General features: G+C 40.6%; 1 protein-coding gene across 3 annotated transcripts in view; it reads left to right on the forward strand.

The window, feature by feature from the left end:
• The window catches only part of LOC106597798 (uncharacterized), a 119,783-nt gene that overhangs the window by 48,542 nt on the left and 45,422 nt on the right, over positions 1 to 25,819 (forward strand). For all 3 annotated transcript variants that reach the window (XM_082958538.1, XM_082958539.1, XM_082958540.1), the window contains 65 exons: positions 105 to 133; positions 296 to 317; positions 438 to 465; positions 758 to 842; positions 1,134 to 1,280; positions 1,508 to 1,719; positions 1,901 to 2,001; positions 2,213 to 2,331; positions 2,428 to 2,604; positions 2,711 to 2,742; positions 2,856 to 2,953; positions 3,062 to 3,084; positions 3,332 to 3,353; positions 3,467 to 3,494; positions 3,603 to 3,687; positions 3,821 to 3,967; positions 4,069 to 4,280; positions 5,299 to 5,399; positions 5,491 to 5,609; positions 7,280 to 7,456; positions 7,598 to 7,629; positions 7,775 to 7,872; positions 7,977 to 8,005; positions 8,168 to 8,189; positions 8,309 to 8,336; positions 8,627 to 8,711; positions 9,003 to 9,149; positions 9,377 to 9,588; positions 9,770 to 9,870; positions 10,082 to 10,200; positions 10,297 to 10,473; positions 10,580 to 10,611; positions 10,725 to 10,822; positions 10,931 to 10,953; positions 11,201 to 11,222; positions 11,336 to 11,363; positions 11,472 to 11,556; positions 11,690 to 11,836; positions 11,938 to 12,149; positions 13,168 to 13,268; positions 13,360 to 13,478; positions 15,149 to 15,325; positions 15,467 to 15,498; positions 15,644 to 15,741; positions 15,846 to 15,874; positions 16,037 to 16,058; positions 16,178 to 16,205; positions 16,496 to 16,580; positions 16,872 to 17,018; positions 17,246 to 17,457; positions 18,475 to 18,575; positions 18,666 to 18,784; positions 20,455 to 20,631; positions 20,773 to 20,804; positions 20,950 to 21,047; positions 21,152 to 21,180; positions 21,343 to 21,364; positions 21,485 to 21,512; positions 21,803 to 21,887; positions 22,179 to 22,325; positions 22,553 to 22,764; positions 23,782 to 23,882; positions 23,974 to 24,092; positions 24,307 to 24,483; positions 24,580 to 24,611. In XM_082958538.1, coding sequence (XP_082814664.1) covers positions 105 to 133; positions 296 to 317; positions 438 to 465; positions 758 to 842; positions 1,134 to 1,280; positions 1,508 to 1,719; positions 1,901 to 2,001; positions 2,213 to 2,331; positions 2,428 to 2,604; positions 2,711 to 2,742; positions 2,856 to 2,953; positions 3,062 to 3,084; positions 3,332 to 3,353; positions 3,467 to 3,494; positions 3,603 to 3,687; positions 3,821 to 3,967; positions 4,069 to 4,280; positions 5,299 to 5,399; positions 5,491 to 5,609; positions 7,280 to 7,456; positions 7,598 to 7,629; positions 7,775 to 7,872; positions 7,977 to 8,005; positions 8,168 to 8,189; positions 8,309 to 8,336; positions 8,627 to 8,711; positions 9,003 to 9,149; positions 9,377 to 9,588; positions 9,770 to 9,870; positions 10,082 to 10,200; positions 10,297 to 10,473; positions 10,580 to 10,611; positions 10,725 to 10,822; positions 10,931 to 10,953; positions 11,201 to 11,222; positions 11,336 to 11,363; positions 11,472 to 11,556; positions 11,690 to 11,836; positions 11,938 to 12,149; positions 13,168 to 13,268; positions 13,360 to 13,478; positions 15,149 to 15,325; positions 15,467 to 15,498; positions 15,644 to 15,741; positions 15,846 to 15,874; positions 16,037 to 16,058; positions 16,178 to 16,205; positions 16,496 to 16,580; positions 16,872 to 17,018; positions 17,246 to 17,457; positions 18,475 to 18,575; positions 18,666 to 18,784; positions 20,455 to 20,631; positions 20,773 to 20,804; positions 20,950 to 21,047; positions 21,152 to 21,180; positions 21,343 to 21,364; positions 21,485 to 21,512; positions 21,803 to 21,887; positions 22,179 to 22,325; positions 22,553 to 22,764; positions 23,782 to 23,882; positions 23,974 to 24,092; positions 24,307 to 24,483; positions 24,580 to 24,611 — 6,190 coding nt within the window. The remainder of the gene's footprint in view (positions 1 to 104; positions 134 to 295; positions 318 to 437; positions 466 to 757; positions 843 to 1,133; positions 1,281 to 1,507; positions 1,720 to 1,900; positions 2,002 to 2,212; positions 2,332 to 2,427; positions 2,605 to 2,710; positions 2,743 to 2,855; positions 2,954 to 3,061; positions 3,085 to 3,331; positions 3,354 to 3,466; positions 3,495 to 3,602; positions 3,688 to 3,820; positions 3,968 to 4,068; positions 4,281 to 5,298; positions 5,400 to 5,490; positions 5,610 to 7,279; positions 7,457 to 7,597; positions 7,630 to 7,774; positions 7,873 to 7,976; positions 8,006 to 8,167; positions 8,190 to 8,308; positions 8,337 to 8,626; positions 8,712 to 9,002; positions 9,150 to 9,376; positions 9,589 to 9,769; positions 9,871 to 10,081; positions 10,201 to 10,296; positions 10,474 to 10,579; positions 10,612 to 10,724; positions 10,823 to 10,930; positions 10,954 to 11,200; positions 11,223 to 11,335; positions 11,364 to 11,471; positions 11,557 to 11,689; positions 11,837 to 11,937; positions 12,150 to 13,167; positions 13,269 to 13,359; positions 13,479 to 15,148; positions 15,326 to 15,466; positions 15,499 to 15,643; positions 15,742 to 15,845; positions 15,875 to 16,036; positions 16,059 to 16,177; positions 16,206 to 16,495; positions 16,581 to 16,871; positions 17,019 to 17,245; positions 17,458 to 18,474; positions 18,576 to 18,665; positions 18,785 to 20,454; positions 20,632 to 20,772; positions 20,805 to 20,949; positions 21,048 to 21,151; positions 21,181 to 21,342; positions 21,365 to 21,484; positions 21,513 to 21,802; positions 21,888 to 22,178; positions 22,326 to 22,552; positions 22,765 to 23,781; positions 23,883 to 23,973; positions 24,093 to 24,306; positions 24,484 to 24,579; positions 24,612 to 25,819) is intronic.

The raw sequence follows: 25,819 nt of genomic DNA on the forward strand, positions 1-25,819 counted from the left end.
GTGAGTCAGGTGCACTGTCTTTTTCTCGAATCAGATTCCAGATATAATTTGTTTTATTTTTTTACTCAATTTAATCTCTATGTATTTTGTTTTCATGTGAACAGATTGTGCTCTGGTACCAGTTAACCAACAGGTAAGTCAGTTCATGTCTCATTAAAATGTTTCAAGATTGTGAAAGAACATTGTTCTTTATGCTTCTTATATTACCCTGAACTTACAATAGGGGGAATGGACAACAGTGTGACTAGTCTAAGAGACTTTCCTTAATGATTATTTTGTGTCTCTTGTTTTCCAGTGTCCAGTGTCATCGCACAATGGTAAATTAAGTTTAGTAAACAACACCTTGATACTGTACCCTACCCTAATCTTTATCCTAGAACTGCACATTTAATCCAATATCAAACGCCCTGTTTTCTTTTTTTTTAAATCTCTCTCAGCAACAAGAATCTGTGCCAGTGTTGACAGGTACAGTAAGACGTTATTCAGACTAGACTAGGGTTGCAAAATTCTTGTAACTGTCCCAAAATTCATATATATATATAATTTTTTTTCCTGGTTGGAGGATTTCAAGAATAAGGAGGAAATAATCAAGTTATCTGGAATCTTCCAACCTGTTTTTCTGAAAAACTGGGCATTTTGGGAAACTCCCCTGAAGTTTGCAAACCTGGTCCATCCAAGTGATTGAAACACACTGATCCTGATTGTGAGAGTTGGTTGTGAGTTTGACACTGATACTTCTGTCTTACCTGTGTTATAGTTCATCTCTACAACAGCTCTTGGACTCTGGGATCTCAACGGGACGTCTATGTGACTTCAGCATCAAACAATACGCCTGCTCACAGGTATGGGTTTAAATGTCTTCAGACAATCATGTTTGTACTTATAGATTACTGGCTTTGTGCTTATAGCCTACGGCTTTCTGTATTTACGAGTCACAGAAAAAAACTCAACTTAACATTTTGATTAATTAGAATCATTCACTGGTGGTTAATGTTAAGTCCATGTTCTACCTCTTCAATAAAGCAAAAAACATAGGGAAGGAGTGGGACTGCAACTGCCTCACTGCTTAAAGATGGACCAAAAATGTGCAACTGAAGTAGTATAAGTCGCTAAAATACTTGTCTCTCCTTCAGCTGAAAGACCTCACAGCTGAGAACCTGGTCACACTGCTGAAATGTAAACTATCAGAGAACAACACATACTCCAAAGAGACCTGGAAGCTGTTCTTCACTAAAGCTTCTGCAGTTCTGGATCAGGCTCTTGTACTTCTCTCCAACCAGGTACGTCTGATTCTGAAAACATTGTGGTTGTCCTTACCAATGTCGACGTAACCAATTTCTCAGCCCTAGAGTTTTCGAATAGAGCATAAAAATGTAACAACTTTGTTCAAGGCCAGGAATAGTTTAGGGTTGGCCTAGTTTGAGGTTAAAGTTCAAGTAAGTATGTGGTGTATTGGGTCAGGGTTTGCCAAAGCATGAAGTGACCAACCACATCTCTTCCTCCCCAGTCTGAGCCTGTGATTGGCCCAGCACTATCCCAGGTGCTGGATGTGATTGGAGAGATCAGGGTCAACAGACTGACTGAGGATCAGCTGAGAGATAGTGTTGTCATCAGGAAGTTGTTCTCTGGGCATCTGAGACCGTTTCTGCCGTCTGCATCAGAAGGGTTTCTGCACTGCCTCAGCACCAAGAACCTCAGCTGTGACTCTTACCAAGCTGTGTAAGTGGTTACTATTTGGGTTTATGACCTTAGTGTGTCAGGTCCTCACAAAGTTAGGTATTAGGTCCTCATAATGTAGGTATTAGGTCCTCATAATGTAGGTATTAGGTCCTCATAATGTTATGTCCCCTAAATGTTAGGTCCTTATAACTCATACACATTACTCACGTATCACTTTCAGGGTGAAGGAGTTTGGAGCCCAGTTTGATCACATGACCCTAGAGCAGCAGCAGCTGGTTCTGAAGAAGCTGGTCATCCCCTTCCTGTCTCGACCCACAACAGGTAATCATCAGCTGATTGGATGTTTGTTTTTTTGAATAGTTCGTTTTAAAGTATATCACAATGTTTTTTCATTTATTTTTATTTTTATAGTTGGTGATGACATGTAATAACATTATACAATGTAGAACTGCAAATCTGTATAGGTTTAGACCAATCGCATGTTTGTGTTTTGATGGTTATGTCTGTATGTTAATAACCCTCTTCCCTCCAGACTCTGGCTGTGTGTCCAACTCTAACAGCAGTGTGGACTGGCTGCAGAAGAACTTGGGGCCATTCTCAGTTCTTGTGTCCCTCAGGGACCTGCTAGAATTCAACACAGACTTCTCTCCTGTACGTCTCATTTTTCTGCCGACTACGCCACAATGATTATACGTAAATACTTGTCCTCATCAAGTATTGATAACCTTCTTGTCTCCTCTCTTCCAGTTGTCAGTCCTGGAGGTTCTCTCTCCAAAGCAGACAGCAGAGCTGGTGGTGTTGCCTCTTCCTGGTCTTCCAGGGAAAGCTGTCATCATCAACACAGTGTTTGACTACCTGTCTAAGTCACCAAAGGAGAGGAAACTCCCTGAGTTCCTGTACTACCTCGTCAGGCTCTCTGAAGAGGTAACACTTTGTGCATTAGTAAACAAAAGTTCTAACTTGTACCTCAACTGATATTGATGCTTTATCTTGTTGTTATATTGATGAAGCCCTTTGATGTCCTTTTCAGATGATGCTACCATGCGATAGCTTTAAGACCATGTAAGTGGATTCAACAGAAGTCTAACAATGAAGAGATAATTTATCTTCATGATCTTGTAAAACCACAAATCACTACTACACTTTGACATATCTGTTGTCTGTGTCTGTCTCAGCTTTGAGCGTCTGTACCAGGCCTTACCGTCTGTACCTCCAGAGATGGAACCAGTCATTCAGGCCATTATAGACAACCTGATGCAGACCGCTCCAGCAGGTCAGTCGTCCTTCATTAACCACGTTGACTATTTTAACATGAATAAGATTATTAAAACAATATATCAACTGACTATTTTTCAATGGGGTTTCTAATTTTTGTTGACAGATTGCTTGCCGATGAATATGAAGGTGAGAATGTATCTCTTTTTTATAATTATATCTTTCATTGACTACTGCAATGAAGTAATGTAACTACTGTAATTGACTATTGTAATGAAGTAATGTAACTACACTAATTGACGACTGTAGTGAAGTAATGTAACTACTGTAATTGACTACTGTAATGAAGTAATGTACCTACTGTAATTGACTACTGTAATGAAATGGCCTATTATTATTGATACCTTTGTAATATAAAATCTTCTGTCTTTTTCAGTGTCCAATAACACCAGCGAACGGTAAGTGTTTTCTCTGACAGCAACAACAGATTTGATACCTACTGTACCGTATATATTGCTGCATGAGTCTAAAACTAAACATGTATTTCTCTTTTTCTCCTGGTCATCTGCAGATAGCAGAGTCTGTGAAGGAAATGCCAGGTAACAAGTTTATCACCTGTATCTAAGATCTACCTGGTCTTAATCCATTTAGTAGCCTCTTATGGTTATCAGTGATATGACCGTTTGTTCTATTTGATACTTCTACAGTGATTCACTACAAAGTTATTTGGCGACATCAAATACAGCGAACGTGCCCTGTAACTTTTCCCTGGAGGAGTATGCCTGTGCATCGGTGAGATTTTTCCACTATGGCCGTGATTCTAGTGTATGAGAGACAAAGAGATACTGTAGAGATACCAAGGTAGAGAAATCCTCTACATGTATTCATTCATTGACTCCATATCATCTGCTCTTCTCTCTCAAAGCTGACAAACTTCACTGCAGAACACCTTGTGTCTCTTCTGAAATGTAAACTGCCTGGCAACTCCTCTCACTCTAAAGAGACCTGGAAGGTTCTCCTCACCAAACTGACCTCTGTCTTAGACCAAGCTCTGGACATGTTCTCCAATATGGTGAGAATATAAATCAACCTTCCTTAACTCTGGTGATCAAGGTCAAGGTTGCAGTGTGTTGTTCTTTTTCTGAATGACCAATCACATCTCTTCCTCCCCAGTCCAAACCTGTGATTGGCCCTGCAGTATCCCAGGCACTGGATGTGATTGGAGAGATCCGGGTCAACAGGCTGACTGACGATCAGTTGAGAGACAGTGATGTCATCAGGAAGTGGTTCTCTGGGCGTCTGAGACTGTTCCTGCCGTCTGCATCAGGAGGGTTTCTGCACTGCCTCAGCACCAAGAACCTCAGCTGTGACACGTATCAACAGATGTATGTTTTATAACCGCCTCGTAACACTAGGTCCTCATAATTTAGGTCCTCATGAACTATACATCATTTGACAGTGGTATATGTTTACAAGTTACATGTTAGTCATTTAGCAGACGCTCTTATCCAGAGCGACTTACAGTAGTAAATGCATACATTAGATACATTTCATGCATTATTTTTTGTTGTTGTACTGGCCCCCCGTGGGAAACGAACCCACAACCCTGGCGTTGTACACACCATGCTGGCGTTGCAAACACCATGCTCAAAGAATATTTGATATACCATGTCGTCTTGAAAATACCCCTCGAGAGGGGACTCTGTTTGTCCCAGCAATTAGTAGCGGATATTGGTGAGTTCAGCTGACTGAGAGGAATCCAATACAATTTCCTGGATATTTCGAGGTCAAACACAAGGGGAGCAATCATGGGTTGGGGTCAGGGGTTAACCCACCGATAAGGACGTCGCACCCAGAAGGTTAAGCCACTAGAAATGATGCGTTTTCTCAATGATATTTACTGCCCTAACACATCATTCGTTTTCATCAAGCTTTTTCATTCTCTATTTAAGAACATCTAGGGGTATCTGAAACACATGTCAAATAAGTATTTGTTGAAACATTAGAAGTGTACCTTATTGCCATTACCTCAATGAAAGCACTAAATAATACATATGATATGTCAAATTGAGTAATGCCAAATTTCAGTCAGAAGGAAGTGTGGTTTAAAGTGTTGGAAATGCAGCAGAAAGTTATTGGAAAGGTCAGGAAAACATCAGGAAAGATCTTTAGGCATTAAATGTGCATGAACTTCTGTGTAGAAGAAAAGGTCATTATTGCTTTCAATTCATTATCTCCTGTCATTCTGAGCAGATTCTGTCGCAGTCGTCCTCTCCCCTTCTATCGAGTCCGGGTCAAACTGTTCAAACGCTAGAGCGACATTTCTAGGAAGATGCTCCCGGTAGAGGTCCCGCGCGGTCCTCGTAGCTAGAGGCTTAATGATTTATATTTCCATTCTCACAGACTGAGGGAGTTCAGCAATCAATTCGACCAAATGGACCAGAAGAGACAAGAGCTGGTGGTCAAATACTTCATCCAGCCCTTCCTGACCAAAAACTCCTCAGGTATGGAAGATGGCAACTAGAGTAAAAGCAGCAAACTGTTCCTCAACTTCATTTAGTCTTTGACCTTAACCCATTGGTCTCCTCCCTCCAGACTCTGGCTGTGTGTCCAACTCTAACAGCAGTGTGGACTGGCTGCAGAAGAACTTGGGGCGGTTTTCAGTCCTGCTGTCCCTTAGCGACCTGTTGAAACTCAACACAGACTTCTCTCCGGTACGTCTCACTTTCTGCCGACTACGCCACTTTGTTTATACATACATATATTTTATTAACCTGTCTGGGCCAGTGGGACGTTTGCGTCCCACCCTAGTCAACAGCCATTGGAATCGCGTCGCGCGAAATACAAATTCCTCATAAATGCTATAACTTCAATTTCTCAAACATATGACTATTTTACACCATTTTATACATACACCTCTCCTGAATCGAACCACGTTGTCCGATTTCAAAAAGGCTTTACAGCAAAAGCAAAACATTAGATTATGTTAGGAGAGTACCCTGCCAAAAATAATCACACTGCCATTTTCAAAGCAACTAGCATGCATCACAAATACCCAAAACATAGCTAAATGCAGCACTAACCTTTGACAATCTTCATCAGATGACACTCCTAGGACATCATGTTACACAATACATGCATTTTTTGTTCGATAAAGTTCATATTTATACATAAAAACAGCATTTTACATCGGCGCGTGACGTTCAGAAAATATTTTCCCTCAAATGCTTCTGGTGAATAAGCGCTACAATTTACAAAATTACTATTCGAAAACATTGTTAAAATGTAATATTGTCAATCAAAGAATTATAGATTAACATCTCGTGAATGCGACCGCATTGCCAGATTTAAAAATAACTTTACTGGGAAATCACACTTTGCAATAAACGAGGTGCTATGCTCAGAAAAATAGGCTAGGAGATACAGGTTAGCGCCATCTTGGAACCATCTAAAATCAAATATACTATTGTAAATATTCCCTTACCTTTGATTATCTTCATCATAAGGCACTTCCAGGAATCCCAGGTCCACAACAACTGTAGTTTTGTTCGAAAAAGTTAATAATTTATGTCCCAATAGCTCCTTCTTGTTAGCGCGTTCCGAAGACTACTCATAATGTACGAGGCGCGCCGGACTTGTCATCACGAATGTGCAAAAAAATAATATTTACATTCGTTCAAACATGTCAAACATTGTATAACATAAATCTTTAGGGCCTTTTTCAATCAGAGCTTCAATAATATTCAAGGCGGACGATTGCATTGTCTTACTAAACGTTTCGGAACGAGAGGGTACCCACGGGCGCCCGCGTCATAGTAGTAATGGCCCTCCCCCTATGACCAACTTTCCAGGCCTCTCGTTCGGTCAGTTTTTACCGGAGAAGACTCAAACCACTTTGTAAAGACTGTTGACATCTAGTGGAAGCCTTAGGAAGTGCTAAATGAATCCTAACTCATGGTGTGTTTCATAGGCAAAGTGTTGAAGGTGATTCCACAAATCAGATTTCCACTTCCTGCATGGAATCTTCTCAGGTTTTGGCCTGCCATATGAGTTCTGTTATACTCACAGACACCATTCAAACAGTTTTAGAAACTTTAGAGTGTTTTCTATCCAAATCGACTAATTATATGCATATTCTAGTTACTGGGCAGGAGTAGTAACCAGATTCAATCGGGTATGTTTTTTATCCGGCCGTGCAAATACTGCCCCCTAGCCCCAACAGGTTTTAATGACACAATAAATGGGTTGTAAAGCATTCTAGTTAAGTCTGTACATCAGTAATGTTTTCGCACATCAGTTCACCCAGGTTAATATGTCCATTTTTTATGTTGGAGGAGGCGTTTTGAACATTACAATCTCTCTCTTTCCACCTGTCTCCTTCCAGTTGTCAGCCCTGGAGGTTCTCTCTCCAAAGCAGACTGCAGAGCTGGTGGTGTTGCCTCTTCCTGGTCTTCCAGGGAAAGATGTCATCATCAACACAGTGTTTGACTACCTGTCTAAGTCACCAAGGGAGAGGAAACTCCCTGAGTTCTTGTACCACCTCTCCAGGCTGTCTGTGGTGGTAATGATCCCAAAGATTATTAGTAAACAAACTTGTAATGCTGTCTTTGAGATAACTGAAAAAAACACTGCAGTCTTGCCTCAATATGGTGATGTTAACTTCGATCCTTAACTTCTATGTTAACTTCTATCCTCTCCCCAGACTCCAGTCGGCTGCCCAGTTTACCAGACCATGTAAGTCAAACTTTAGACAATAGGTTGATTAGGCGATCCATGATATGCGGATCAAGTGATTACATACATTTTCTCTATATTCATGTAAAAAGATTAAATAGACAAATCTTTTAAATTACATTGTCTTTGTATTGGCTTTTCACAGTTTTGTGAGGCTGTACCAAGCCATGTCAGCATTGCCTCAAGAGATGGAGCCAATCATCTGGGCCAGTGTTTATGACCTCACAGAATCTGCACCAATGGGTGAGTCAGGTGCACTGTCTTTTTCTCGAATCAGATTCCAGATATAATTTGTTTTATTTTTTTACTCAATTTAATCTCTATGTATTTTGTTTTCATGTGAACAGATTGTGCTCTGGTACCAGTTAACCAACAGGTAAGTCAGTTCATGTCTCATTAAAATGTTTCAAGATTGTGAAAGAACATTGTTCTTTATGCTTCTTATATTACCCTGAACTTACAATAGGGGGAATGGACAACAGTGTGACTAGTCTAAGAAACTTTCCTTAATGATTATTTTGTGTCTCTTGTTTTCCAGTGTCCAGTGTCATCGCACAATGGTAAATTAAGTTTAGTAAACAACACCTTGATACTGTACCCTACCCTAATCTTTATCCTAGAACTGCACATTTAATCCAATATCAAACGCCCTGTTTTCTTTTTTTTAAATCTCTCTCAGCAACAAGAATCTGTGCCAGTGTTGACAGGTACAGTAAGACGTTATTCAGACTAGACTAGGGTTGCAAAATTCTTGTAACTGTCCCAAAATTCATATATATATAATTTTTTTTCCTGGTTGGAGGATTTCAAGAATAAGGAGGAAATAATCAAGTTATCTGGAATCTTCCAACCTGTTTTTCTGAAAAACTGGGCATTTTGGGAAACTCCCCTGAAGTTTGCAAACCTGGTCCATCCAAGTGATTGAAACACACTGATCCTGATTGTGAGAGTTGGTTGTGAGTTTGACACTGATACTTCTGTCTTACCTGTGTTATAGTTCATCTCTACAACAGCTCTTGGACTCTGGGATCTCAACGGGACGTCTATGTGACTTCAGCATCAAACAATACGCCTGCTCACAGGTATGGGTTTAAATGTCTTCAGACAATCATGTTTGTACTTATAGATTACTGGCTTTGTGCTTATAGCCTACGGCTTTCTGTATTTACGAGTCACAGAAAAAAACTCAACTTAACATTTTGATTAATTAGAATCATTCACTGGTGGTTAATGTTAAGTCCATGTTCTACCTCTTCAATAAAGCAAAAAACATAGGGAAGGAGTGGGACTGCAACTGCCTCACTGCTTAAAGATGGACCAAAAATGTGCAACTGAAGTAGTAATAGTCGCTAAAATACTTGTCTCTCCTTCAGCTGAAAGACCTCACAGCTGAGAACCTGGTCACACTGCTGAAATGTAAACTATCAGAGAACAACACATACTCCAAAGAGACCTGGAAGCTGTTCTTCACTAAAGCTTCTGCAGTTCTGGATCAGGCTCTTGTACTTCTCTCCAACCAGGTACGTCTGATTCTGAAAACATTGTGGTTGTCCTTACCAATGTCGACGTAACCAATTTCTCAGCCCTAGAGTTTTCGAATAGAGCATAAAAATGTAACAACTTTGTTCAAGGCCAGGAATAGTTTAGGGTTGGCCTAGTTTGAGGTTAAAGTTCAAGTAAGTATGTGGTGTATTGGGTCAGGGTTTGCCAAAGCATGAAGTGACCAACCACATCTCTTCCTCCCCAGTCTGAGCCTGTGATTGGCCCAGCACTATCCCAGGTGCTGGATGTGATTGGAGAGATCAGGGTCAACAGACTGACTGAGGATCAGCTGAGAGATAGTGTTGTCATCAGGAAGTTGTTCTCTGGGCGTCTGAGACCGTTTCTGCCATCTGCATCAGAAGGGTTTCTGCACTGCCTCAGCACCAAGAACCTCAGCTGTGACTCTTACGAAGCTGTGTAAGTGGTTACTATTTGGGTTTATGACCTTAGTGTGTCAGGTCCTCACAAAGTTAGGTATTAGGTCCTCATAATGTAGGTATTAGGTCCTCATAATGTAGGTATTAGGTCCTCATAATGTTATGTCCCCTAAATGTTAGGTCCTTATAACTCATACACATTACTCACGTATCACTTCCAGGGTGAAGGAGTTTGGAGCCCAGTTTGATCACATGACCCTAGAGCAGCAGCAGCTGGTTCTGAAGAAGCTGGTCATCCCCTTCCTGTCTCGACCCACAACAGGTAATCATCAGCTGATTGGATGTTTGTTTTTTTGAATAGTTCGTTTTAAAGTATATCACAATGTTTTTTCATTTATTTTTATTTTTATAGTTGGTGATGACATGTAATAACATTATACAATGTAGAACTGCAAATCTGTATAGGTTTAGACCAATCGCATGTTTGTGTTTTGATGGTTATGTCTGTATGTTAATAACCCTCTTCCCTCCAGACTCTGGCTGTGTGTCCAACTCTAACAGCAGTGTGGACTGGCTGCAGAAGAACTTGGGGCCATTCTCAGTTCTTGTGTCCCTCAGGGACCTGCTAGAATTCAACACAGACTTCTCTCCTGTACGTCTCATTTTTCTGCCGACTACGCCACAATGATTATACGTAAATACTTGTCCTCATCAAGTATTGATAACCTTCTTGTCTCCTCTCTTCCAGTTGTCAGTCCTGGAGGTTCTCTCTCCAAAGCAGACAGCAGAGCTGGTGGTGTTGCCTCTTCCTGGTCTTCCAGGGAAAGCTGTCATCATCAACACAGTGTTTGACTACCTGTCTATGTCACCAAAGGAGAGGAAACTCCCTGAGTTCCTGTACTACCTCGTCAGGCTCTCTGAAGAGGTAACACTTTGTGCATTAGTAAACAAAAGTTCTAACTTGTACCTCAACTGATATTGATGCTTTATCTTGTTGTTATATTGATGAAGCCCTTTGATGTCCTTTTCAGATGATGCTACCATGCGATAGCTTTAAGACCATGTAAGTGGATTCAACAGAAGTCTAACAATGAAGAGATAATTTATCTTCATGATCTTGTAAAACCACAAATCACTACTACACTTTGACATATCTGTTGTCTGTGTCTGTCTCAGCTTTGAGCGTCTGTACCAGGCCTTACCGTCTGTACCTCCAGAGATGGAACCAGTCATTCAGGCCATTATAGACAACCTGATGCAGACCGCTCCAGCAGGTCAGTCGTCCTTCATTAACCACGTTGACTATTTTAACATGAATAAGATTATTAAAACAATATATCAACTGACTATTTTTCAATGGGGTTTCTAATTTTTGTTGACAGATTGCTTGCCGATGAATATGAAGGTGAGAATGTATCTCTTTTTTATAATTATATCTTTCATTGACTACTGCAATGAAGTAATGTAACTACTGTAATTGACTATTGTAATGAAGTAATGTAACTACACTAATTGACGACTGTAGTGAAGTAATGTAACTACTGTAATTGACTACTGTAATGAAGTAATGTACCTACTGTAATTGACTACTGTAATGAAATGGCCTATTATTATTGATACCTTTGTAATATAAAATCTTCTGTCTTTTTCAGTGTCCAATAACACCAGCGAACGGTAAGTGTTTTCTCTGACAGCAACAACAGATTTGATACCTACTGTACCGTATATATTGCTGCATGAGTCTAAAACTAAACATGTATTTCTCTTTTTCTCCTGGTCATCTGCAGATAGCAGAGTCTGTGAAGGAAATGCCAGGTAACAAGTTTATCACCTGTATCTAAGATCTACCTGGTCTTAATCCATTTAGTAGCCTCTTATGGTTATCAGTGATATGACCGTTTGTTCTATTTGATACTTCTACAGTGATTCACTACAAAGTTATTTGGCGACATCAAATACAGCGAACGTGCCCTGTAACTTTTCCCTGGAGGAGTATGCCTGTGCATCGGTGAGATTTTTCCACTATGGCCGTGATTCTAGTGTATGAGAGACAAAGAGATACTGTAGAGATACCAAGGTAGAGAAATCCTCTACATGTATTCATTCATTGACTCCATATCATCTGCTCTTCTCTCTCAAAGCTGACAAACTTCACTGCAGAACACCTGGTGTCTCTTCTGAAATGTAAACTGCCTGGCAACTCCTCTCACTCTAAAGAGACCTGGAAGGTTCTCCTCACCAAACTGACCTCTGTCTTAGACCAAGCTCTGGACATGTTCTCCAATATGGTGAGAATATAAATCAACCTTCCTTAACTCTGGTCATCAAGGTCAAGGTTGCAGTGTGTTGTTCTTTTTCTGAATGACCAATCACATCTCTTCCTCCCCAGTCCAAACCTGTAATTGGCCCTGCAGTATCCCAGGCACTGGATGTGATTGGAGAGATCCGGGTCAACAGGCTGACTGACGATCAGTTGAGAGACAGTGATGTCATCAGGAAGTGGTTCTCTGGGCGTCTGAGACTGTTCCTGCCGTCTGCATCAGGAGGGTTTCTGCACTGCCTCAGCACCAAGAACCTCAGCTGTGACACGTATCAACAGATGTATGTTTTATAACCGCCTCGTAACACTAGGTCCTCATAATTTAGGTCCTCATGAACTATACATCATTTGACAGTGGTATATGTTTACAAGTTACATGTTAGTCATTTAGCAGACGCTCTTATCCAGAGCGACTTACAGTAGTGAATGCATACATTAGATACATTTCATGCATTATTTTTTGTTGTTGTACTGGCCCCCCGTGGGAATCTAACCCACAACCCTGGCGTTGTACACACCATGCTGGCGTTGCAAACACCATGCTCAAAGAATATTTGATATACCATGTCGTCTTGAAAATACCCCTCGAGAGGGGACTCTGTTTGTCCCAGCAATTAGTAGCGGATATTGGTGAGTTCAGCTGACTGAGAGGAATCCAATACAATTTCCTGGATATTTCGAGGTCAAACACAAGGGGAGCAATCATGGGTTGGGGTCAGGGGTTAACCCACCGTTAAGGACGTCGCACCCAGAAGGTTAAGCCACTAGAAATGATGCGTTTTCTCAATGATATTTACTGCCCTAACACATCATTCGTTTTCATCAAGCTTTTTCATTCTCTATTTAAGAACATCTAGGGGTATCTGAAACACATGTCAAATAAGTATTTGTTGAAACATTAGAAGTGTACCTTATTGCCATTACCTCAATGAAAGCACTAAATAATACATATGATATGTCAAATTGAGTAATGCCAAATTTCAGTCAGAAGGAAGTGTGGTTTAAAGTGTTGGAAATGCAGCAGAAAGTTATTGGAAAGGTCAGGAAAACATCAGGAAAGATCTTTAGGCATTAAATGTGCATGAACTTCTGTGTAGAAGAAAAGGTCATTATTGCTTTCAATTCATTATCTCCTGTCATTCTGAGCAGATTCTGTCGCAGTCGTCCTCTCCCCTTCTATCGAGTCCGGGTCAAACTGTTCAAACGCTAGAGCGACATTTCTAGGAAGATGCTCCCGGTAGAGGTCCCGCGCGGTCCTCGTAGCTAGAGGCTTAATGATTTATATTTCCATTCTCACAGACTGAGGGAGTTCAGCAATCAATTCGACCAAATGGACCAGAAGAGACAAGAGCTGGTGGTCAAATACTTCATCCAGCCCTTCCTGACCAAAAACTCCTCAGGTATGGAAGATGGCAACTAGAGTAAAAGCAGCAAACTGTTCCTCAACTTCATTTAGTCTTTGACCTTAACCCATTGGTCTCCTCCCTCCAGACTCTGGCTGTGTGTCCAACTCTAACAGCAGTGTGGACTGGCTGCAGAAGAACTTGGGGCGGTTTTCAGTCCTGCTGTCCCTTAGCGACCTGTTGAAACTCAACACAGACTTCTCTCCGGTACGTCTCACTTTCTGCCGACTACGCCACTTTGTTTATACATACATATATTTTATTAACCTGTCTGGGCCAGTGGGACGTTTGCGTCCCACCCTAGTCAACAGCCATTGGAATCGCGTCGCGCGAAATACAAATTCCTCATAAATGCTATAACTTCAATTTCTCAAACATATGACTATTTTACACCATTTTATACATACACCTCTCCTGAATCGAACCACGTTGTCCGATTTCAAAAAGGCTTTACAGCAAAAGCAAAACATTAGATTATGTTAGGAGAGTACCCTGCCAAAAATAATCACACTGCCATTTTCAAAGCAACTAGCATGCATCACAAATACCCAAAACATAGCTAAATGCAGCACTAACCTTTGACAATCTTCATCAGATGACACTCCTAGGACATCATGTTACACAATACATGCATTTTTTGTTCGATAAAGTTCATATTTATACATAAAAACAGCATTTTACATCGGCGCGTGACGTTCAGAAAATATTTTCCCTCAAATGCTTCTGGTGAATCAGCGCTACAATTTACAAAATTACTATTCGAAAACATTGTTAAAATGTAATATTGTCAATCAAAGAATTATAGATTAACATCTCGTGAATGCGACCGCATTGCCAGATTTAAAAATAACTTTACTGGGAAATCACACTTTGCAATAAACGAGGTGCTATGCTCAGAAAAATAGGCTAGGAGATACAGGTTAGCGCCATCTTGGAACCATCTAAAATCAAATATAGTATTGTAAATATTCCCTTACCTTTGATTATCTTCATCATAAGGCACTTCCAGGAATCCCAGGTCCACAACAACTGTAGTTTTGTTCGAAAAAGTTAATAATTTATGTCCCAATAGCTCCTTCTTGTTAGCGCGTTCCGAAGACTACTCATAATGTACGAGGCGCGCCGGACTTGTCATCACGAATGTGCAAAAAAATAATATTTACATTCGTTCAAACATGTCAAACATTGTATAACATAAATCTTTAGGGCCTTTTTCAATCAGAGCTTCAATAATATTCAAGGCGGACGATTGCATTGTCTTACTAAACGTTTCGGAACGAGAGGGTACCCACGGGCGCCCGCGTCATAGTAGTAATGGCCCTCCCCCTATGACCAACTTTCCAGGCCTCTCGTTCGGTCAGTTTTTACCGGAGAAGACTCAAACCACTTTGTAAAGACTGTTGACATCTAGTGGAAGCCTTAGGAAGTGCTAAATGAATCCTAACTCATGGTGTGTTTCATAGGCAAAGTGTTGAAGGTGATTCCACAAATCAGATTTCCACTTCCTGCATGGAATCTTCTCAGGTTTTGGCCTGCCATATGAGTTCTGTTATACTCACAGACACCATTCAAACAGTTTTAGAAACTTTAGAGTGTTTTCTATCCAAATCGACTAATTATATGCATATTCTAGTTACTGGGCAGGAGTAGTAACCAGATTCAATCGGGTATGTTTTTTATCCGGCCGTGCAAATACTGCCCCCTAGCCCCAACAGGTTTTAATGACACAATAAATGGGTTGTAAAGCATTCTAGTTAAGTCTGTACATCAGTAATGTTTTCGCACATCAGTTCACCCAGGTTAATATGTCCATTTTTGATGTTGGAGGAGGCGTTTTGAACATTACAATCTCTCTCTTTCCACCTGTCTCCTTCCAGTTGTCAGCCCTGGAGGTTCTCTCTCCAAAGCAGACTGCAGAGCTGGTGGTGTTGCCTCTTCCTGGTCTTCCAGGGAAAGATGTCATCATCAACACAGTGTTTGACTACCTGTCTAAGTCACCAAGGGAGAGGAAACTCCCTGAGTTCTTGTACCACCTCTCCAGGCTGTCTGTGGTGGTAATGATCCCAAAGATTATTAGTAAACAAACTTGTAATGCTGTCTTTGAGATAACTGAAAAAAACACTGCAGTCTTGCCTCAATATGGTGATGTTAACTTCGATCCTTAACTTCTATGTTAACTTCTATCCTCTCCCCAGACTCCAGTCGGCTGCCCAGTTTACCAGACCATGTAAGTCAAACTTTAGACAATAGGTTGATTAGGCGATCCATGATATGCGGATCAAGTGATTACATACATTTTCTCTATATTCATGTAAAAAGATTAAATAGACAAATCTTTTAAATTACATTGTCTTTGTATTGGCTTTTCACAGTTTTGTGAGGCTGTACCAAGCCATGTCAGCATTGCCTCAAGAGATGGAGCCAATCATCTGGGCCAGTGTTTATGACCTCACAGAATCTGCACCAATGGGTGAGTCAGGTGCACTGTCTTTTTCTCGAATCAGATTCCAGATATAATTTGTTTTATTTTTTTACTCAATTTAATCTCTATGTATTTTGTTTTCATGTGAACAGATTGTGCTCTGGTACCAGTTAACCAACAGGTAAGTCAGTTCATGTCTCATTAAAATGTTTCAAGATTGTGAAAGAACATTGTTCTTTATGCTTCTTATATTACCCTGAACTTACAATAGGGGGAATGGACAACAGTGTGACTAGTCTAAGAAACTTTCCTTAATGATTATTTTGTGTCTCTTGTTTTCCAGTGTCCAGTGTCATCGCACAATGGTAAATTAAGTTTAGTAAACAACACCTTGATACTGTACCCTACCCTAATCTTTATCCTAGAACTGCACATTTAATCCAATATCAAACGCCCTGTTTTCTTTTTTTTAAATCTCTCTCAGCAACAAGAATCTGTGCCAGTGTTGACAGGTACAGTAAGACGTTATTCAGACTAGACTAGGGTTGCAAAATTCTTGTAACTGTCCCAAAATTCATATATATATAATTTTTTTTCCTGGTTGGAGGATTTCAAGAATAAGGAGGAAATAATCAAGTTATCTGGAATCTTCCAACCTGTTTTTCTGAAAAACAGGGCATTTTGGGAAACTCCCCTGAAGTTTGCAAACCTGGTCCATCCAAGTGATTGAAACACACTGATCCTGATTGTGAGAGTTGGTTGTGAGTTTGACACTGATACTTCTGTCTTACCTGTGTTTTAGTTCATCTCTACAACAGCTCTTGGACTCTGGGATCTCAACGGGACGTCTATGTGACTTCAGCATCAAACAATACGCCTGCTCACAGGTATGGGTTTAAATGTCTTCAGACAATCATGTTTGTACTTATAGATTACTGGCTTTGTGCTTATAGCCTACGGCTTTCTGTATTTACGAGTCACAGAAAAAAACTCAACTTAACATTTTGATTAATTAGAATCATTCACTGGTGGTTAATGTTAAGTCCATGTTCTACCTCTTCAATAAAGCAAAAAACATAGGGAAGGAGTGGGACTGCAACTGCCTCACTGCTTAAAGATGGACCAAAAATGTGCAACTGAAGTAGTAATAGTTGTTAAAATACTTGTCTCTCCTTCAGCTGAAAGACCTCACAGCTGAGAACCTGGTCACACTGCTGAAATGTAAACTATCAGAGAACAACACATACTCCAAAGAGACCTGGAAGCTGTTCTTCACTAAAGCTTCTGCAGTTCTGGATCAGGCTCTTGTACTTCTCTCCAACCAGGTACGTCTGATTCTGAAAACATTGTGGTTGTCCTTACCAATGTCGACGTAACCAATTTCTCAGCCCTAGAGTTTTCGAATAGAGCATAAAAATGTAACAACTTTGTTCAAGGCCAGGAATAGTTTAGGGTTGGCCTAGTTTGAGGTTAAAGTTCAAGTAAGTATGTGGTGTATTGGGTCAGGGTTTGCCAAAGCATGAAGTGACCAACCACATCTCTTCCTCCCCAGTCTGAGCCTGTGATTGGCCCTGCAGTATCCCAGGCACTGGATGTGATTGGAGAGATCAGGGTCAACAGACTGACTGAGGATCAGCTGAGAGACAGTGTTGTCATCAGGAAGTGGTTCTCTGGGCGTCTGAGACTGTTCCTGCCGTCTGCATCAGGAGGGTTTCTGCACTGCCTCAGCACCAAGAACCTCAGCTGTGACACGTATCAACAGATGTATGTTTTATAACCGCCTCGTAACACTAGGTCCTCATAAGTTAGGTCCTCATGAACTATACATCATTTGACAGTGGTATATGTTTACAAGTTACATGTTAGTCATTTAGCAGACGCTCTTATCCAGAGCGACTTACAGTAGTGAATGCATACATTAGATACATTTCATGCATTTTTCTTTTTTTTGTACTGGCCCCCCGTGGGAATCGAACCCACAACCCTGGCGTTGTACACACCATGCTGGCGTTGCAAACACCATGCTCAAAGAATATTTGATATACCATGTCGTCTTGAAAATACCCCTCGAGAGGGGACTCTGTTTGTCCCAGCAATTAGTAGCGGATATTGGTGCGTTCAGCTGACTGAGAGGAATCCAATACAATTTCCTGGATATTTCTAGGTCAAACACAAGGGGAGCAATCATGGGTTGGGGTCAGGGGTTAACCCACCGTTAAGGACGTCGCACCCAGAAGGTTAAGCCACTATAAATTATGCGTTTTCTCAATGATATTTACTGCCCTAACACATCATTCGTTTTCATCAAGCTTTTTCATTCTCTATTTAAGAACATCTAGGGGTATCTGAAACACATGTCAAATAAGTATTTGTTGAAAAATTAGAAGTGTACCTTAATACCATTACCTCAATGAAAGCACTAAATAATACATATGATATGTCAAATTGAGTAATGCCAAATTTCAGTCAGAAGGAAGTGTGGTTTAAAGTGTTGGAAATGCAGCAGAAAGTTATTGGAAAGGTCAGGAAAACATCAGGAAAGATCTTTAGGCAATAAATGTGCATGAACTTCTGTGTAGAAGAAAAGGTCATTATTGCTTTCAATTCATTATCTCCTGTCATTCTGAGCAGATTCTGTCGCAGTCGTCCTCTCCCCTTCTATCGAGTCCGGGTCAAACTGTTCAAACGCTAGAGCGACATTTCTAGGAAGATGCTCCCGGTAGAGGTCCCGCGCGGTCCTCGTAGCTAGAGGCTTAATGATTTATATTTCCTTTCTCACAGACTGAGGGAGTTCAGCAATCAATTTGACCAAATGGACCAGAAGAGAGAAGAGCTGGTGGTCAAATACTTCATCCAGCCCTTCCTGACCAAAAACTCCTCAGGTATGGAAGATAGCAACTAGAGTAAAAGCAGCAAACTGTTCCTCAACTTCATTTAGTCTTTGACCTTAACCCATGGTCTCCTCCCTCCAGACTCTGGCTGTGTGTCCAACTCTAACAGCAGTGTGGACTGGCTGCAGAAGAACTTGGGGCGGTTTTCAGTCCTGCTGTCCCTTAGCGACCTGTTGAAACTCAACACAGACTTCTCTCCGGTACGTGTCACTTTCTGCCGACTACGCCACTTTGTTTATACATACATATATTTTATTAACCTGTCTGGGCCAGTGGGACGTTTGCGTCCCACCCTAGTCAACAGCCATTGGAATCGCGTCGCGCGAAATACAAATTCCTCATAAATGCTATAACTTCAATTTCTCAAACATATGACTATTTTACACCATTTTATACATACACCTCTCCTGAATCGAACCACGTTGTCCGATTTCAAAAAGGCTTTACAGCAAAAGCAAAACATTAGATTATGTTAGGAGAGTACCCTGCCAAAAATAATCACACTGCCATTTTCAAAGCAACTAGCATGCATCACAAATACCCAAAACACAGCTAAATGCAGCACTAACCTTTGACAATCTTCATCAGATGACACTCCTAGGACATCATGTTACACAATACATGCATTTTTTGTTCGATAAAGTTCATATTTATACATAAAAACAGCATTTTACATCGGCGCGTGACGTTCAGAAAATATTTTCCCTCAAATGCTTCCGGTGAAACAGCGCTACAATTTACAAAATTACTATTCAAAAACATTGTTAAAATGTAATATTGTCATTCAAAGAATTATAGATTAACATCTCGTGAATGCGACCGCATTGCCAGATTTAAAAATAACTTTACTGGGAAATCACACTTTGCAATAAACGAGGTGCAATGCTCAGAAAAATAGGCTAGGAGATACAGGTTCGCGCCATCTTGGAACCATCTAAAATCAAATATACTATTGTAAATATTCCCTTACCTTTGATTATCTTCATCATAAGGCACTTCCAGGAATCCCAGGTCCACAACAAATGTAGTTTTGTTCGAAAAAGTTAATAATTTATGTCCCAATAGCTCCTTCTTGTTAGCGCGTTCCGAAGACTACTCATAATGTACGAGGCGCGCCGGACTTGTCATCACAAATGTGCAAAAAATATATATTTACATTCGTTCAAACATGTCAAACGTTGTATAACATAAATCTTTAGGGCCTTTTTCAATCAGAGCTTCAATAATATTCAAGGCGGACGATTGCATTGTCTTACTAAACGTTTCGGAACGAGAGGGTACCCACGGGCGCCCGCGTCATAGTAGTAATGGCCCTCCCCCTATGACCAACTTTCCAGGCCTCTCGTTCGGTCAGTTTTTACCGGAGAAGACTCAAACCCCTTTGTAAAGACTGTTGACATCTAGTGGAAGCCTTAGGAAGTGCTAAATGAATCCTAACTCACGGTGTGTTTCATAGGCAAAGTGTTGAAGGTGATTCCACAAATCAGATTTCCACTTCCTGCATGGAATCTTCTCAGGTTTTGGCCTGCCATATGAGTTCTGTTATACTCACAGACACCATTCAAACAGTTTTAGAAACTTTAGAGTGTTTTCTATCCAAATCGACTAATTATATGCATATTCTAGTTACTGGGCAGGAGTAGTAACCAGATTCAATCGGGTATGTTTTTTATCCGGCCGTGCAAATACTGCCCCCTAGCCCCAACAGGTTTTAATGACACAATAAATGGGTTGTAAAGCATTCTAGTTAAGTCTGTACATCAGTAATGTTTTCGCACATCAGTTCACCCAGGTTAATATGTCCATTTTTGATGTTGGAGGAGGCGTTTTGAACATTACAATCTCTCTCTTTCCACCTGTCTCCTTCCAGTTGTCAGCCCTGGAGGTTCTCTCTCCAAAGCAGACTGCAGAGCTGGTGGTGTTGCCTCTTCCTGGTCTTCCAGGGAAAGATGTCATCATCAACACAGTGTTTGACTACCTGTCTAAGTCACCAAGGGAGAGGAAACTCCCTGAGTTCTTGTACCACCTCTCCAGGCTGTCTGTGGTGGTAATGATCCCAAAGATTATTAGTAAACAAACTTGTAATGCTGTCTTTGAGATAACTGAAAAAAACACTGCAGTCTTGCCTCAATATGGTGATGTTAACTTCGATCCTTAACTTCTATGTTAACTTCTATCCTCTCCCCAGACTCCAGTCGGCTGCCCAGTTTACCAGACCATGTAAGTCAAACTTTAGACAATAGGTTGATTAGGCGATCCATGATATGCGGATCAAGTGATTACATACATTTTCTCTATATTCATGTAAAAAGATTAAATAGACAAATCTTTTAAATTACATTGTCTTTGTATTGGCTTTTCACAGTTTTGTGAGGCTGTACCAAGCCATGTCAGCATTGCCTCAAGAGATGGAGCCAATCATCTGGGCCAGTGTTTATGACCTCACAGAATCTGCACCAATGGGTGAGTCAGGTGCACTGTCTTTTTCTCGAATCAGATTCCAGATATAATTTGTTTTATTTTTTTACTCAATTTAATCTCTATGTATTTTGTTTTCATGTGAACAGATTGTGCTCTGGTACCAGTTAACCAACAGGTAAGTCAGTTCATGTCTCATTAAAATGTTTCAAGATTGTGAAAGAACATTGTTCTTTATGCTTCTTATATTACCCTGAACTTACAATAGGGGGAATGGACAACCGTGTGACTAGTCTAAGAGACTTTCCTTAATGATTATTTTGTGTCTCTTGTTTTCCAGTGTCCAGTGTCATCGCACAATGGTAAATTAAGTTTAGTAAACAACACCTTGATACTGTACCCTAACCTAATCTTTATCCTAGAACTGCACATTTAATCGAATATCAAACGCCCTGTTTTCTTTTTTTTTTTATCTCTCTCAGCAACAAGAATCTGTGCCAGTGTTGACAGGTACAGTAAGACGTTATTCAGACTAGACTAGGGTTGCAAAATTCTTGTAACTGTCCCAAAATTCATATATATACAATTTTTTTTCCTGGTTGGAGGATTTCAAGAATAAGGAGGAAATAATCAAGTTATCTGGAATCTTCCAACCTGTTTTTCTGAAAAACTGGGCATTTTGGGAAACTCCCCTGAAGTTTGCAAACCTGGTCCATCCAAGTGATTGAAACACACTGATCCTGATTGTGAGAGTTGGTTGTGAGTTTGACACTGATACTTCTGTCTTACCTGTGTTATAGTTCATCTCTACAACAGCTCTTGGACTCTGGGATCTCAACGGGACGTCTATGTGACTTCAGCATCAAACAATACGCCTGCTCACAGGTATGGGTTTAAATGTCTTCAGACAATCATGTTTGTACTTATAGATTACTGGCTTTGTGCTTATAGCCTACGGCTTTCTGTATTTACGAGTCACAGAAAAAAACTCAACTTAACATTTTGATTAATTAGAATCATTCACTGGTGGTTAATGTTAAGTCCATGTTCTACCTCTTCAATAAAGCAAAAAACATAGGGAAGGAGTGGGACTGCAACTGCCTCACTGCTTAAAGATGGACCAAAAATGTGCAACTGAAGTAGTAATAGTCGCTAAAATACTTGTCTCTCCTTCAGCTGAAAGACCTCACAGCTGAGAACCTGGTCACACTGCTGAAATGTAAACTATCAGAGAACAACACATACTCCAAAGAGACCTGGAAGCTGTTCTTCACTAAAGCTTCTGCAGTTCTGGATCAGGCTCTTGTACTTCTCTCCAACCAGGTACGTCTGATTCTGAAAACATTGTGGTTGTCCTTACCAATGTCGACGTAACCAATTTCTCAGCCCTAGAGTTTTCGAATAGAGCATAAAAATGTAACAACTTTGTTCAAGGCCAGGAATAGTTTAGGGTTGGCCTAGTTTGAGGTTAAAGTTCAAGTAAGTATGTGGTGTATTGGGTCAGGGTTTGCCAAAGCATGAAGTGACCAACCACATCTCTTCCTCCCCAGTCTGAGCCTGTGATTGGCCCTGCAGTATCCCAGGCACTGGATGTGATTGGAGAGATCAGGGTCAACAGACTGACTGAGGATCAGCTGAGAGACAGTGTTGTCATCAGGAAGTGGTTCTCTGGGCGTCTGAGACTGTTCCTGCCGTCTGCATCAGGAGGGTTTCTGCACTGCCTCAGCACCAAGAACCTCAGCTGTGACACGTATCAACAGATGTATGTTTTATAACCGCCTCGTAACACTAGGTCCTCATAAGTTAGGTCCTCATGAACTATACATCATTTGACAGTGGTATATGTTTACAAGTTACATGTTAGTCATTTAGCAGACGCTCTTATCCAGAGCGACTTACAGTAGTGAATGCATACATTAGATACATTTCATGCATTTTTCTTTTTTTTGTACTGGCCCCCCGTGGGAATCGAACCCACAACCCTGGCGTTGTACACACCATGCTGGCGTTGCAAACACCATGCTCAAAGAATATTTGATATACCATGTCGTCTTGAAAATACCCCTCGAGAGGGGACTCTGTTTGTCCCAGCAATTAGTAGCGGATATTGGTGCGTTCAGCTGACTGAGAGGAATCCAATACAATTTCCTGGATATTTCTAGGTCAAACACAAGGGGAGCAATCATGGGTTGGGGTCAGGGGTTAACCCACCGTTAAGGACGTCGCACCCAGAAGGTTAAGCCACTATAAATTATGCGTTTTCTCAATGATATTTACTGCCCTAACACATCATTCGTTTTCATCAAGCTTTTTCATTCTCTATTTAAGAACATCTAGGGGTATCTGAAACACATGTCAAATAAGTATTTGTTGAAAAATTAGAAGTGTACCTTAATACCATTACCTCAATGAAAGCACTAAATAATACATATGATATGTCAAATTGAGTAATGCCAAATTTCAGTCAGAAGGAAGTGTGGTTTAAAGTGTTGGAAATGCAGCAGAAAGTTATTGGAAAGGTCAGGAAAACATCAGGAAAGATCTTTAGGCAATAAATGTGCATGAACTTCTGTGTAGAAGAAAAGGTCATTATTGCTTTCAATTCATTATCTCCTGTCATTCTGAGCAGATTCTGTCGCAGTCGTCCTCTCCCCTTCTATCGAGTCCGGGTCAAACCGTTCAAACGCTAGAGCGACATTTCTAGGAAGATGCTCCCGGTAGAGGTCCCGCGCGGACCTCGTATCTAGAGGCTTAATGATTTATATTTCCTTTCTCACAGACTGAGGGAGTTCAGCAATCAATTTGACCAAATGGACCAGAAGAGACAAGAGCTGGTGGTCAAATACTTCATCCAGCCCTTCCTGACCAAAAACTCCTCAGGTATGGAAGATAGCAACTAGAGTAAAAGCAGCAAACTGTTCCTCAACTTCATTTACTCTTTGACCTTAACCCATTGGTCTCCTCCCTCCAGACTCTGGCTGTGTGTCCAACTCTAACAGCAGTGTGGACTGGCTGCAGAAGAACTTGGGGCGGTTTTCAGTCCTGCTGTCCCTCAGCGACCTGTTGAAACTCAACACAGACTTCTCTCCGGTACGTCTCACTTTCTGCCAACTACGCCACTTTCTTTATACATACATATATTTTATTAATGACACAATAAATGGGTTGTAAAGCATTCTAGTTAAGTCTGTACATCAGTAATGTTTTCGCACATCAGTTCACCCAGGTTCAAATGTCAATATTTGATGTTGGAGGAGGCGTTTTGAACATTACAATCTCTCTCTTTCCACCTGTCTCCTTCCAGTTGTCAGCCCTGGAGGTTCTCTCTCCAAAGCAGACTGCAGAGCTGTTGGTGTTGCCTCTTCCTGGTCCTCCAGAGAAAGCTGTCATCATCAACACAGTATTTGACTACCTGACTGAGTCACCAAGGGAGAGGAGACTCCCTGAGTTCCTGCAACAACTTGTCAGCCTGACCAAACAGGTACATCTCTCTCCTGTCCTTATCTACAAAAATACATTCTTACAGATAATCATTGATACAAACCAAATACTAACCTTAACCTTTTTCTGCCTTTAGGAAAATATCCCTTGTGCCTCCTACAAGATCATGTAAGTAGAACGGTACCTATAGATAGGGTGTCCATCCACTCTGCTCAGAGTGGGTGAAAATGTGCTTCGGTGATGAAATTTCTCTTCCCTGTGTTACAAAATACATTTTACCAAGACGAATATGATTCTTTAAATTCTGAATCATTCAGTGGGGTCTTTGTAGAAGTGATAATAACATTATATCCAAAAGTCAAATTTTGTAACCTAATACAGTGTCTTCAGAAAGTATTCACACCCCTTGACTTTTTCCACATTTTGTTATGTTACAAAGTGGAATTTAAAATAGATTTCATTGTCATTTTTTTTTGTCAACGATCTGCACAAAATACTCTAATGTCAAAGTTGATGAAAAATTCCAACATTTGTCAAAAAAAATCATGAAAAATGGAACACTCATATACAGTATCTTGTTTAGATAAGTATTATAGTTATATATAGTATTCAACCCCTCTGAGCCAATACATGTTAGGTCACCTTTCGTAGCGATTACAGCTGTGAGTCTTTCTGGGTAGGTCTCTAAGAGCTTTCCACACCTGGATTGAGCAACATTTGCCCATTATTCTTTAAAAAAATTCAAGCTCTGTCAAATTGTTTGTTGATCATTGCTAAACTACCATTTTCAGGTGTTGCCTTAGATTTTCAAGCAGATTTAATTTGAAAAAAAACTGTAACTCGGCCACAAGGGAACATTTACTCTCTTCTTGGTAAGGAACTCCAGTGAAGATTTGGCCTTGTGTTTTAGGTTATTGTCCAGCTGAAAGGTCGATATCTATCTTACCTCAATATTGTTTCATACTGAACCACTGGAATTGTGATACAGTGAATTATACGTGAAATAATCTGTCTGTAAACAATTGTTGGAAAAATGACTTGTGTCATGCACAAAGTAGATGCCCTAACCGACTTGCCAAAATTATAGCTTTAACAAGAAATTTGTGGAGTGGTTGAAAAACCAGTTTTAATGACTCCAACCTAAGTGGATGTAAACTTCCCACTTCAACTGTATGTGAGGTTTTGACCATTGTTTTTGTTAAAGGCGTATCTCCACAATCATTTTACCCATTGGTCAAAAGATGCGTTTTTGATTGGACTCCCTACCATAGATGTTTCTAATGACAACTGCATCTCTTCCACATGAGGACATCCCATGAGACATCCCATGAATGACCAATTTTGTGTCAGAAATGTCACCCTATTCCCTACATAGT

This window comes from Salmo salar, chromosome 12 (assembly GCF_965601325.2).
Source record: "Salmo salar chromosome 12, fSalSal1, whole genome shotgun sequence".
In the NCBI taxonomy this organism is placed as follows: domain Eukaryota; kingdom Metazoa; phylum Chordata; class Actinopteri; order Salmoniformes; family Salmonidae; genus Salmo; species Salmo salar.